The sequence below is a fragment of the Mycteria americana genome, chromosome 1, assembly GCF_035582795.1.
Source record: "Mycteria americana isolate JAX WOST 10 ecotype Jacksonville Zoo and Gardens chromosome 1, USCA_MyAme_1.0, whole genome shotgun sequence".
In the NCBI taxonomy this organism is placed as follows: domain Eukaryota; kingdom Metazoa; phylum Chordata; class Aves; order Ciconiiformes; family Ciconiidae; genus Mycteria; species Mycteria americana.
This window is the reverse complement of record NC_134365.1, coordinates 210,767,914-210,782,051: the sequence shown is the minus strand read 5'-3', so window position 1 is coordinate 210,782,051 and position 14,138 is coordinate 210,767,914. Positions and strand designations below refer to the sequence as shown.

Here is a 14,138-nt window from a genome sequence, read left to right as displayed (position 1 = left end):
TATAATTACAGTCAACTCTGCTTTGTTAACCAGGTTTCTGAAACAATCTTGTTACTGGTTAGCCCATCCCTGCAGGATTTCTATTTCAGTTTTAAAGGTGAGCCTTTCTTGAAGTTTTCTTTCTTGAGGACTTATCTAGAGACTGAAGTAGCAATTTTGGCCAAGCTCAATTGTGTCACTACTGAACAGAAATGGTTAAAGTATTAATTTTATAAGAAGGTTTGGAAGGGAAAGCTGACCTTTAAATACAGCATTCTCTGTTTTCTGTGGTATTTAGTGCACAAACTTCTGATGTGACTCCTATGTAGAGAACATGCACATCCAGAATGATGGTTTGTATTACAGTCTCCAGTTGCTGATGCAGCTCCTTTAAGAAGTCGGGGTTTATGTGCTAATATGCCATATGCATTCCTCGTATTATTAATAACATAGGATTTTGCTTTAATGGTAGGTGATATTAGAAGCAGCTTTCCTGCACAAAATATTCAATAACATCAAATTATTTATTTTGTGCATACAAAACTTGAATGTCTCTTGATTAATGCAAACGCAAGTTAACGCGTTAATAGTAGGTCCAGATTCTCATCTTGTTAAATATCTACAAATGTAAGTGGAGCTGTTCCACTTGCACTGATTAATGACTTCAGTCCAAGTTTCCTCTAAAATTCTCTGTTGGCTTTTTCAATGAATGTGCATGTGTGCATGGCTGTAATGTTTAAGATGCCTTAAATCTGTTTCAAATTTGTTCACCACAACTAATTTAAAATTCCATAGGAACTGTTGCTGGATTTGAGTTAAGTGTGCTCACTATCAAAAGTTGAATGTAATGAATTCGAGATTAGCCAAATTTGCAGTACATTTTGTTAACTAACTCCTTGTCTAACTAGATCTTGCATCATGTCTCTGTAAGGGTAATGTTATGTATGAATGTACGCCTTGAATATAATGTCACAGTAGATAGAAAATGCCTTCTTTCCGCAGCTGGAGGGAATTAGAGATTAAATCTCATGGTGAAAAACTCCTACTCACTGATGACTAGAAGAAAGACAGAAGGACTTCAAGCTGTTGTATTTTATACCTGCTTCAGCCCTTTCCTTAAGCAATGGGGACTGTGTAAGGACTGACTTCCCAGTGCTGCATTAACACCAGACCATTCTGATACCAGGTGCTGGTTTCCATGTAGGAGTTACCTGAAAATACTTAAATACCCTTAAATATTATGACCATAGTTACATCCTTTACAATCTCTGTATGTCAGGCACTCTGAACAGACGTGTGCCTTTGCAGGCAGATGCAGCGCTATAAATGGTCTATTCATTAACCTCCTGACAGCTAATGGAGAGCAGGAGAGCTTTTGCCGGTGTTTGGAGCATTTAAGTTGCTATGAACAGCGGTAACACATTTGGGAGGGAGAGTTACGTGACGCTATCCTCTTCTTCCAGTCAGCCTCTCTGACAGCTGCTTTGGTTGCCTTTGCTATTTGTTGTTCCCCAGGTTAATGCTGCCTCTCTCAATTTCAGCTCCAGCAGTGCAGTTCTGAATATGCAATGAAAATGTTATTGGGATTGTGGTAACTTTATTCTGCCTTTTTTTTTTTTTTTTTTTTTTTTTTTTTTTTTTGCAAAGCTCTAAGCAGTAGCAAAGTTACTGGAGCTGTCTGAAAAGAGAATTTGCTTCCCTACATATCCCCAATAACCACAGAAGTGGGTTTTACTAAAAGCATTTAAATAAAATTATAGGGAATTGAATAGACTTATAGGGAATGATGGTGACTGGCTGACACTTTATATACAGGTAGAGCCTAATCTGAATTTTTTCTCCCTTCAGTTCTTCCCATACATCCTTCTGCTCGTCGCTATCCTGCTGTATCTACCATGTTTGTTCTGGCGCTTCACTGCAGCACCTCACCTTTCTTCAGACCTGAAATTTATTATGGAAGAACTTGACAAAGCCTATAACAGGGCAATCAAAGCTGCTAATAGCGTCCGCAGCGGGGACCCCAGGGACCCTACTGACTTGGTTCCAGCTGTTAATGAGAACTTGACACAGAGGTAAGATGCTGGGGCTTGGCTTTCTTTGCTCTTTTCCTTAAGCTCTTAACAGATGTGACACCTGCACTCTTTTAGAAATTTGTTGCAAAGGTTTGAATGTTGACCTGACACACTTTAAATTTGGTTAAAAAAAAGAAGACATCTGAAATCATTACTGTGGGCACTTGGAGCTGGAACTTACAACTTTCTTTTTTTGAAGAAAACATTTGATGAGCTCTTCAGATTACTAATTACCTGAGATGTCCTGATTTCTTTAGTTTTAGTAGGTGTTAATTAGTTTTACCCACCACAGCATAAGAAAATGGGGATGGCTGCAGTCTTCAGTTCTCAATGTTCTTGACAGTTGCTTGCATGCCATGAGCAAACTCTGTTACTTGTCATCTCCTGTCCTTTCAGATCTAGGTCTGCAAATCTTGTTTTTAAAGAAAAAAAAACCCAAACAATAAAAACCAAACACCAAAAGCAAAAGCCCCCTCTCTTATCAAATTGGTGCACTGTTCTAACCAGATCCAGTTTCTGCTTCATCCTAGGTCAGGGTAACTATTTCTCCTTGCAATGTGGGGGTACAAGCAATGCAATGGGGACTTAGGTCTGTTCTTTAAAATGTGGAGTTAGGTCTTGACAAGTAAAAAGCCTTCCAGTGTGCTATTACTGAACAAATGCTTGGGAAGTCTGCTTTTCCTCATGGATTTGTTTACTATACCTATTTTGTATTGGAAAAGAACAAAAATACTTTTTTGCTGCGAGGGCAATAACTTTTTCCCATTTTTCAGTGTTTGAGCTCTTTTGTCTCTTAAGCGGCTTTTCTATATTAGAGTGTCAATATTCTTCATTCATCTGCTATTCTGTTGTTTTTCTATTGACGTCAATAAAACTACCCTTGATTTACCCCAGTAAGAGCGAATCCAATCTTGTGTCTATTTTAGAGTACTAGGTTTCTTTGAAATTTGAGGTGGGTGAGTACTGCAGCATCTGATCTATGTGATTTGGTTTTTTTCTCTCTCTCTCTTTTAGTTTGTGGGAAATATCTGAAAGCCACTTTAAGTACCCAATTGTGGAGCAGTACCTGAAGACGAAGAAGAATTCCAAATGCCTAATAATTAAATACATTATCTGCCGTTTACTCACTCTAGTAATTATTTTCATTGCATGCCTCTACCTGGGCTACTACATTAGCCTCTCTTCTTTGAGTGATGAGTTTCTCTGCGCTATCAAAACTGGGATCTTAAAGAATGACACAACTGTTCCAGAAGTGGTTCAGTGCAAGCTTATTGCTGTTGGTGTCTTCAAGGTACTCAGCTATATTAACCTGCTAGTCTATCTTCTAGTGATGCCACTGGTAGTGTATGCAATGTTTGTTCCGTGGAGGTGGAATTCAGGTATTCTCAAAGTGTATGAAATCCTGCCAACTTTTGATGTTCTGAAACTCAAGTCAAAGTGTTTTGATGACTTAAGCCTTTACCTCCTCTTTCTTGATGAAAACGTGAGTGAACTTAAATCATTTAAATGCCTCAAAGTGCTGGAGAACATTGCAGTTTCTGAGAAGTTTGATGTCATGCAACTTTTGGTAAACCTTGGTACTATTAAGACAGATACTGTGGATGGGAAGCCAGGGACAGCTGCGTTGCAGAAGCCTGAAGAAACGACTACAGAAGAGCTGGAAAATAATGCAACAGAGCTACAAGGTAAGGTGACCTGCTCTTTCTTTAAAAAGAAAAATCAAAGAAAAACACCACAAAAACATCACATCCAAACCTGCTAGTAGAGAGAGAGAAGGAATCCATTAAACCAAAACTTAATGCAAAACAAAGCAGGCTTCATCTAGATGTGCATTCCTACCAAAAGCATTTTAATATATTCTACAAGAAAATGGACCTCCTTAGACCTTGCTATGTTGTCTGCAGTGTAACTGCTATAACTTCACACACGTGCCAGAAGATTGTGGTGTTGCAAGTCAGTGGGACAGGCTAGACGCTGAAGCGTCTGTTAAGTTGGTGGTCCTTGCTGACATCTCTGCTCTAGCAGTAAGAGGCTTCAGCTGTCTGAACTTGAACTCCTTAAGACCACCTGCACAGTAGAAGAGCACTAGATTGGTCTACAGTAGGCTGCGCTTGAAGAAGCTCCAGTGAGAAAGCTGGTGATTTCAGGACATTTGTTTTTCAGAGACTAGCTCAAAAGAGTAGTAACTGCTGCTTCTGCTTTTCATTCAGGCTTTGACAGTGTCCTGGTTTCAGCTGGGACAGAGTTAATTTTCTTCCCAGTAGCTGGTATAGTGCTGTGTTTTGGATTTAGGATGAGAATAATGTTGATAACACACTGATATTTTAGTTGTTGCTAAGTAGTGCTTGTACTAAGTCAAGGCCTTTTCAGCTTCCCCTGCTCTGCCAGGTGCACAAAAGCTGGGAGGGGGCACAGCCAGGACAGCTGACCCCAACTGGCCCAAGGGCTATTCCATACCATATGGCCTCATGCTCCGTATAGAAACTGGGGGTGTTGGCTGGGGGACAGCGATCGCTGCTCAGGGATGGGATGGGGATCAGTCAGCGAGTGGTGAGCAATTGCATTGTGCATCACTTGTTTTGCGCATTCTTTTATTATTTTTTATTATTATTATTATTTTATCTTCCTCTGCTGTCCTATTAAACTGTCTTAATCTCAACCCACAGGTTTTACTTTTTTTCCCAATTCTCTCCCCCATCCCACCAGGGCTGGGGGGAGGGTGAGCGAGCGGCTGTGTGGTGCTTAGTTGCTGACCGGGTTTAAACCACGACAGGCAGAAATATTAGATGAATGTAAAAATAAGTCTGATGCTCAGAAATGCTGCTGGTGGAGGAACAGAAAATGACAAAAGAAGGGAAGTGGGACTGGGGCCGGTGAACGTGCTCCTGTTCCTTCTTACACTGAGAGAAAGGAGGGTTGACTGTAAAGTGATTTTTGCCAAAATAGTCTGGGTCGATCTGGGTTGGTGCAGCTGTTCTCTGAATATTCCCACCAGTTCCCAGACATGATCGGCTCTGAGTAATCGCTGTTATACGAGATGTAGTCTTAGATTCTGTGTTAAAAAATGTGGTATACCTTAAATGTGATTCCAATTCCTCAAGTGCAGAATTAGAGAAGCCAAATATCCAGGGAGAGGCATAAAGGGATGGAAAAGCTTTCTTCCCATTTGGTGTAAGCATGGCTGCTGTCGTAGCTGTCCCCACAGAAGCAGTAGGACACCCGTGCCTACATCCCCTGGATGAAGTAGTTCAGACTCTGTGGGCTGCCTCTTCATGAAGTCCTTCACTCATGGAAGTGAAGATGCTTTAAAACGTTCAGCAGCTGACCTGAGTAGGTGAGCACAATGCTGAGGGCAAGTTAAAGAATTGTTTCAAAGGCAGGAAAACAATTACATCTACTTTCTCTTCAGAAAGCTATGGCCTGTGCTTAATAAAAACAAGCAGGAGCACCCAGAGGGTAACTGTTCCTCTGTACTTTGGTCAAGAAGTTCTGGTAGGCTGAAGTTTGGAGAAGCCAATTTATACAACAGGGGAATTCAGAACAAGCAAGCAGAATTATTGTCAAACTAGAAGTAGTACTTCTGGCAGCCAGCTCTAGTACAGCAGTTTGGAGTAATTCTGACAGAAAATAGTTTTCCTCTTAAATGTGCCCCTTTTTGAAATGACAGGTGGGTGGGATTTGGTAGGAGAATTTAAGAGCCCAAGGTGGAGGTCTCTGGTCAAGGAGCTGAAAAAGCTAATAGAAAATCTGATTCATTTTTATCTGAAAGCAGAATTTTTGAGACTATTTTCAGCTCACAAAAACACTTCAAAGACTTGTTTTCCTCCAGAGCAGAACAAACTCGTTCCTGAAGCTCTGTTAAAATGCATTGCAGAAAGAAGCTGCCGTTCCATGACCAGCTCCGGCTGGTGCAGCCTTCTCCTGCCTGGCTGCAGCTGCAGACTTCACCGCCTGTCAGCAAAGCTTCACCCATGGCTTGTCGTCTTTTCTTCTGTCACTGGTGGCATCAGCATGTTTTAATTAGTAACCGTGTTAACAAACCAGTGGTAGGTGCTGACTCTGGACCGTAAAGGCAGGGCATCCAGCCGCTGGGTGCCGCATCCAGACTGCACGGGGCAGCTCCAGCACAGCGCAGGACAGCCAGCCTTGCACCACCGTCTTGGTGGCCGTTCCTTTGTAAACGAGAATGTGTTGAGTGGTTTGATGGCCCTTTCACTTCTAAAGGTTTACTTTCTCTTTAGTTTTGACAGACAATGATGCAAGCGCGAGTCCAAGAGAAGATAAAAAACTTCGCCAAAGACTTATAGATTCTTCGTGCTGATGGTTCCCCGCCGCAGCAGGCAGGAGCTTCGTACCGCAGCGGGGCTTCTCCTCTGCCTTCGCTGTGCTCAACCCAAGGTGCTGCTCTTTGAATGCAACCGTCTCAATAGCCTGACAATTCCTCAGAGGCCAAACTGGTTTACGGACTACTTGTTGTATAACAATCAGCCATCATGTACCTGAGAAAGCATGTTGTAGACTTTCATTATTTATTTTAAAAAAAGAAACAAAACCACACAAGGAACAAGAAGAACAAAAATATCTGTTATGAGTAACAAGTGACATGCATTGAATGCAATGGAAGCTGGCAGCAGGAAAGAGCACTATACTGTACAGGGATGGGAAACGTAACCCTGTCGGTAACGAAAAGAGATGGCCGCGTTGCGTTCTGAAGTGTCACTCCGCTGGGAGCGGCCATCTCGGTTCTGGGGTTTAAGGGAGGCATCTTGGGGCTCTCTGCCCTGGGAAGAGGATCGGGGTGGGGGGGAGGATGACTGATTTTTTTAAATGACTCTGGTTAATCTGTACCAGGTGGTGGCTGGCCACTGATATTGGCTGTGTCTTCACAGGAAAAATAGAGGTTGCACTGTTCAGCCTGAGATGTCTTGGTTAGCCACCTCAACATTGATGTCTGGGATTAATTACTTGGCACTGATGGAAAAGAAACTACAAACAGGCTTAGTATAAGGGTACTGTAAATGTTAGGAATTTTGAATTTTCTATGTATTCATAAATTAATAATGTCTTAACACTCTTTTTTACAAAATGTAATGATATGTAAGCTAAATGGTAGTTTAATTTCTATTTCTCAGTTGTTTTGGTCTTAGTGACTAACAAATCCACCTTGGAGTTTGGACTGAAGATCAGTGAAGTTTTTGTAATGGTTTGTAGAAGTTGTTTTGTAATCTCTGTATGTGTGGAATTTGTTTCAACATGCTTGTAGTATCAAATGCAATATTAGTTGTGCTGTTTTCCAAACCCCACTTGAGAAGACAGTCTTACTTGTATACAGTAGCACCTGAGTGCCTCAGCAGAGCCAAGCACCCGACAGCCAAAGCGAGGTAGATGTAAATACGACGGAAGGCTGTTCTCCCCACACACCCTGTGACTTAATTTTAATTAAACATAAGGTGCTGAAGTGGATTGGAACAGACAAAAGAAGGGGGAGCATTTGTAAATTGGAAAACTGTCCTGGTTTGTTATTGGACTGTTTTGGGAGAGTAGCATTCAGCTTTAATGTCATCCCCCCTGCCCAGGACCTCTACCTTCAATGAACATTAAAATGACCCTTGTCTTGACTTCTAGACACAAGGTGAGGTGGGCGGGGGTTTAAGCACCACAGTGGCAGTGTGTATCTTTCACAAATGTTACATGCTCCGTTGTTTTTCCATTTCATCCATGTAACTGAAATGTTTTGCCTGTTGCCTCTTCCAAGTTGTCTTTTTAGACAAAGTAGGACCTCTTTTAGAGCTAGGTAGGACTTCCATTTCCCCGTTAATCTATGTCACCTGCTGTTGCGTTCGCAACTGCTAGCGTTCTCCATATGGCAGAGGATGAGGGGGAAGAAGAAGTAACTGGTGTTACCATCTTTGCACAGAACTGTTTATGTGCTGCAGCAGCTTTCAAAGAGATGGTGCACCTCCTTGAATTTGGCAGCTGTTGTTAAACAAATGGATCCCAAAGTGCTGCCATATTCTACTTTGGGCTAGTATTACAAGAACTCTTCAGTTACTATATGGCTTTCAGCTAAGACAAGCCTTATTTAAAAGGAAGTCTCTAAAGCTATAGTATTATGCTACCTCTGCATAGGACAGTCCTAATGTCTGTTGCATTACCAGCAAGAAACAGAGCTTGTGTTGGATACTGGTGGTCCAGACTGCTCAATTTTCCTGCCATACTTCTCCCAGCAAACCTACAACCCCTCTGACCTTTTCTAGATTGTTTCTGTCTGGCTGTGCTGATGTGTTGCTGATGGTCCTTTATATGTGGGTAATGCAGATGCATATTGTGCATTGTGTGTTTTGAACAAGGAGCTATAGTGCAATACTAAGATTTTGTGATGTGGATGTGTTTGAGCTGTTTGATGTAAGTAGAGTTCTCAGTCTTTAAAACTCGAAGCTCCTGAAAGCAACATGTTCATGTTTCATGTTGGATACAAACCGAACTTTTTACTAATTCCCCTTTTGTATTTAAAAATGACTTGCTGCAGTGAATCTCTCGTTGTCTTCTAAAGTGCTCAATAAAATATGTATCAGTTCTTCTTGGTTATTTAAATAAAAACAATTTTATGAACTACAGCAGTGTAAGTGACTGAAGGTTCCAGGAATGGTTGCATGTCGCCATCTGAAAAGCCGTGGTGCAATATGTGTGGCCTGATGCTAAACCCTGAGCAACCTTTTTGAACAGTAGTTATAATTGTGTTGTTTTAATTTTTGTTCTCATAAAATTGTCAGAGCAACATGAATTGGTTCAAAATCTATTTAACCTTTAAAAACTGTTGAGAAAACATCAGCACATGATAAATAGCCTATCTATTGTATGAGTTACTATCTAAAAATTGGCCACAGTCTCAGCCCCTTTGAGCTTTTCAGCAGTATCTTGCTGTTTTAAGATGTGTTTCTGGAACTGCCCAGCTCAGTTCTACTCTATTTTAGTGGCACTGCTCCTGCTGTATTTTGCTGTTTTCAAAAGATGGGCTAAATTCTAATTTAGGTCTTAAGGAAAAGAGTCCGCCTTCAGCCTCTTCATCACTGCACTCTTTCTAGAAAACACCTACATCCATCTGTCTTTTTTTAAAATACCCCAGAAAGTAAAACGGCAATGTTGAGATTCAGGTTTGGTCTGTGCCATCCTTTGTCTGAGCCTTCTCTCCATGACTTGGGTATTAATAGTCCTCCAAATGCAGGAGAGCCACAACTAGCTCTTTGCCTTATAACACCGTTCAATGGCTCTTAGCTACCTTGTGAGATTTAAAACTTGTGCTATAAGCTGCATTACACAGAGAGAGAGTAAAAAATGTTTATTCCAGTAGAAGATGGTGTGTCTCTAAAAGCAGCTGTACCCCGCTGCTTTTCCTCCTCTGGATGCTGTCAGTCACTTTCAGAATAAAGAGTATATTTTAGGTCTGTGTTTTGTTTCTCTTACTGGGAGCAGTGGGCGGTATTTTAGTAGGAGTTTTGATGACAAATTTCGGGCCCAAGCCTAGACCCCCATTTAATGAGCAAAGGATGTCCTGGCTGCACTTTGTGAACATGCAGATAGAAATCAGGTCATGAGTGGTTTTCTGAAGATGGAGGTGGTAAGAGGGATTTAACCCCCACCTCCACCACCACCATTGTCTGCTGTCTGTGGTGGCTTCTGTCTGGATGAGTTAAAACTTTGTAAGAAGGAAGCCACTTGGTGTAAATCTTTATTTTTCAATAATGAGTGTCGTGTTGCTGCTATGAATAATCAAAATTATACTGTTGTGCCCTATGGACTAATTAGTTATCTAACCTTATCATAGTTGTATCACCTAGACTTCCTCAGCGGTGTGCACATGCCACAGGAAGCTCATTGTTCATTATTCTTCTTCACCAAGTTCCCATTAAGAAATGTAAGCTGATTTTGTGATGCTGGGTACCGGTTTGATTTTTAGAGCGCCTGAAGGGAAAATGGCATCGAAGCCACGCACAGCCACCCGCTGTAGAAGGGACAGCTGTGAAGCCAGGAGTGGTGTAGCTCAGCACCACCACCTTGCCCACGGGCTGGGTGTGGATGGGGGCACCAGCAGAAGCATGGAGATGCGCGGGGGAGTGCAGGGAGGCTGGGCCGTGTGGGCACGGGAGGATACTGAGCTGGAGCACCAGCCTCTAACTCCTCTATCGAGCTTTGTGCGTCTGTCCCAAGGAAGTGAATGCAGCATCTTAATACCTGCTCAGAAATATTGAACTGGCCCTTTTTGGTGACTACGTAAGCTGGCTGCGTAGCCCAAAATGGTGGGAAGGGACTAAGGAAAGGATTGGAGAAGTCTTGTGCAGATGCTTTATCCCACGCTAACTGCTCTCAACTCACATTGTGTACAACTCTTGAACTTTCAGTGATGTGATTGCTTTCCTGCCCAACTTACATCAAACTCCACAGGCATCAAAATCTGAATTGTCCAACTTGTTGTAAGGGATTTTATTAATTATAATTTACCTTGATCCAAAGGAACTGTATGTCATATATTCTTCTAATAATGATGTTAAAGAAATCTCTATGCACTGTGCATAAAAAGCAGATGTCTCCACTGAACGGAAGTGATATCATGTGTGAAGGGAAGCAGAAGTGCTATCATGGAAATGCAGTATATTATAATGTACTGAAGGAAATTAGGATAGTTTGGACTTGACATACACTGAAAGGATTACGTCAACCCGCATTTCAGGGTTTTTTTCTGCACCTAGGCTTGTACTGTAGACTTGCTTTCAAAGGCTCACAGGAACAGCTTTGTTTCTAACCTGTGAATCAAAGCAATTATTGTATTTTAAAAGGTAGGTGTAGTACTATGTCTGCCTTAAGGAAGTCTGTAATTCTGCTTTTAATGAAGTTTAGACTATATTCACCTCAATGAGTGGTTGTCATCCCTACACAGGTGTTTTCATGCTGCTGTGATATTGCTCCAAGAGCTGGATTGTTGCAGGGTAAGAGCAGATGAAACAACTCAATAGTAAGTACTCCCAATGCCTGTGCTGTGCTTAAGACTGTCTTGCTCCCCTAAGGCTTGTATTGAGGTGCCTGGCATTTACTCCTGGAATAAGAGTGAAACAACATACTAGGAGGAGTACAAGGTAACCCTCACACTGTCTATGAAGTGAGCCAAAGAATTAGACTCTTATTCAGGAGTACTCTTTGTACTCAGAGGTTTGAAAAAGTCTAGGGTTTGGGTTTTTTTCTGGTGGTACCAAGAAGATGAGGAAACAAAACAGCATAGCTTCCTGCTAAGTACCAAGAAACACTACAGAAGGGACCTGCTAGATGAACCCACTACAACCACTTCTTGGCTTGTGAAAAAATTTTTAAAAATTATCTGTCTGATGATTTTATGTAACCCATTTGGTCAGTGGCCAGCTCAGAAGGCTTCTTGCCTCAGGGGGTAATGGGGTAGGGTCACCTAAGTGATGAAGAAGGCAAAATCCTGGCAGAAATCAGAAGGGTGACAGCTGAAGTCATGGAAGTGCCCTAGGAAGGACAACACTCAGGAAGAGAAGACAGACCTTTTGTGGTGGCAGGATGCCCTAGATGTGTGCAGTTAGCAAAAGCCCTGGTCTATCAAATGGCCTAATACAGAATAAAATGTGAAGATGCTATTGTTCAGAAGCACAGCCAGCAGGAACTAAATAATGCAGGAACTGCATTAAAATCAAGGCCAACAACACTCCCATGGCGCCTCTCATTCACAGCTGAAGACCCTTTTTCCCACGGACCCAGCACAGTCTTGCAGAGCAACATGCCCTTAACTGAGCCATTTCCAGACACAATGGGACCCTCAGATAGGAACTACTTCCAGGGGAGTCTCACATGAGCATTTTTACCAACCACAGTTCTTACAGCCCGTGTTCCAGCAAACAGGCCTTACAGAAGACATCGTAAGGACAGTCAGGATGAAAATCCATCTATCCTGGTATCTTGTCCTTCAGAGTGGTCAACAGTAGCTACCTAGGAGACAATAGTAGGTATAGGTCAAGCAGTAGTAGCTAATGGCCAAGCATATAGCCATGCTTTCCCAGAATAGTGTCACCACTAAGGACTTCCTGAAATTGAAGCTATTATGAAACCTTTATTTATGATAATTGCTGGTAGATTTTACTTCCAGAAATTTCCCTAGCTGCTTTTGGAACCCACGAAAATTTTCAACACCCATAATTTGTAACAGCAAGGAACTCCACAGCTTGATTAAAAGTCATGCAAAGAATTATCTCCTTTGGTGTTTTCAGACTACCAGTTAACACCTTGGTGGCCTGAACTAAAACTACTCAACTCCAGTTTCTACCAATTCAAATCAGTAGCACCAAGAAAATTAGCTGAGGCGACCTTTCCTCATGCTTTAGTGTCCCAGAACACGCTACTCAGATACTTGCAGATACTTTCCACCAACAAGAGTCTCTTACACCTTTACTAAGCCCAATCAACACTGATACACGAGCTCAGATGTTCCCAGCTGAAAAATGGTCTGGGTTATTTCTTCGTGGAGGTTTAATTATAACTCCCTGGTGGAACTCTGTCAGCAGAAATTTCTAAGAATTCAAAGTCAGTATTTCTGCAGTAGGGTTACTAAATATTTTAACCTAATTTTATGGAAAATCCACCTGTTCCCAAAGACTGTTAAATTAAAGCTGAAAAGAAAAAAAGGTTTGTACTTCATTCCAACCAGCAGGGAAATATGGTCAGAAATCAGAGCCTTTCAGTGCTCTTTTAGCTTGGAGTCCTGTGAATGCTCACATTGCAATGCCAGCCTTCTCCAAAAACAGACAATGTGGATTTCATTACTAATTGGAGAGGGACTCTGTTTCACCAGTAGTTTTGTTTTCATTTACTAACTCTTCAGGGCTCCTCAAAACACACACAGTATGCTTACGGACACAGAAGCTACGAAAGAGCACAGCCAGACATGTCTAAGGCTGAATGTGAACCAACAGAAATTTAGGATTTAGACGGAGAAAAGCATTTGAATGTTTAGTATTTTTAGTTTTGTTTTTTTTTCAAACCTTTGCAGTCTTCAGATCCCCTCAGAAAGAAATTAATATTGAAAAAGCAGTTCATTACAGAGAATACAGGTTACTTGGTGACATAGGGATGGGACTTAGGAAGTAGTGACTTGTGTCCAAGTGTGGTAGGGTTCAAGGGCAGTTTAGACTATGTGCCTGACTGAGGCATGAGCTTGTACTAACCACTAAATACCCAAATCACAGGCTGCTAAACCCAAATGCTTTATTTTTATTTTGTTTCCTTACTAGCATTTTGTGGGTGTGATTCTGTAGTCTACGTACTACGTACGTTAGGCCAGATTTGCTGCCACGCTTTTGAAGAGGGAGAACTATAGGTAGTAATAACTCCTGTGTGCTTGAGAGTTAAAGAGGAGGGAGATTAAGGAATTGTATGACTTTTCAGACTTAACAGACAGTGTTTCATTAGTATGCAGCAGACATAGGCAGAGGACTAGATGAAGAACTCACCTTCAGAGAACGATCTAAATAAAATCAGTGGGTGGAGAGGCACAGAAACATATGCAGTACATATTGCTAAACAGCCCTAGAAAGTGCTTCCCACAAGTGTTGTGTCTTTTCAGACCAGCATTGCTTCTTTTCTTCTTTTTATATGTATCTGTAAAGACCTTATCTGCCTCTCATAGCAGCTATGCAATACTTGTTCTCACTGGATTTTAAGGTACTTTCCAAAGGCTACCCCAGAAACATGATCCTCTCTTTTCTTGATGGAGGAAGAAGAGTTGAAGTGACTGGCCTCTAGGAGTAAGTTTAACTAAGAGAAGAGTTGGGTCTCTGGGTGTCTATTCCTGGGCTCTGCAATGTTTTTAGTACAGTACTGTAGTTGACTAAGGGAGTACAGTCAAAACTAATTAAAACTCCTGTGTTTTATTTCAGAGGAAGTGAAAACACCATTACTCCTGCTTATTTGGTCTTTCTGTATGCTAAAAAGAAAGGCCGCATTTTTAAGATACTTTTCTGTGATTCTGTGCTGCAGAAGTTAAATTGGTCCTTGTTGCTGCTTATGAACTTGGCTGTTCTT

At 41.6% G+C, this 14,138-nt stretch overlaps 1 protein-coding gene across 1 annotated transcript in view; it reads left to right on the top strand.

Annotated features, from left to right (window-relative positions):
- Positions 1–9,613, top strand: part of PANX1 (pannexin 1) — a 28,493-nt gene extending 18,880 nt beyond the window's left edge. Inside the window, exons 3-5 of the mRNA XM_075491107.1 lie at positions 1,828–2,051; positions 3,066–3,736; positions 6,293–9,613. Coding sequence (XP_075347222.1) covers positions 1,828–2,051; positions 3,066–3,736; positions 6,293–6,372 — 975 coding nt within the window. The 3' untranslated portion in view covers positions 6,373–9,613. The remainder of the gene's footprint in view (positions 1–1,827; positions 2,052–3,065; positions 3,737–6,292) is intronic.
- The last annotated feature ends 4,525 nt before the right edge of the window (positions 9,614–14,138 follow it).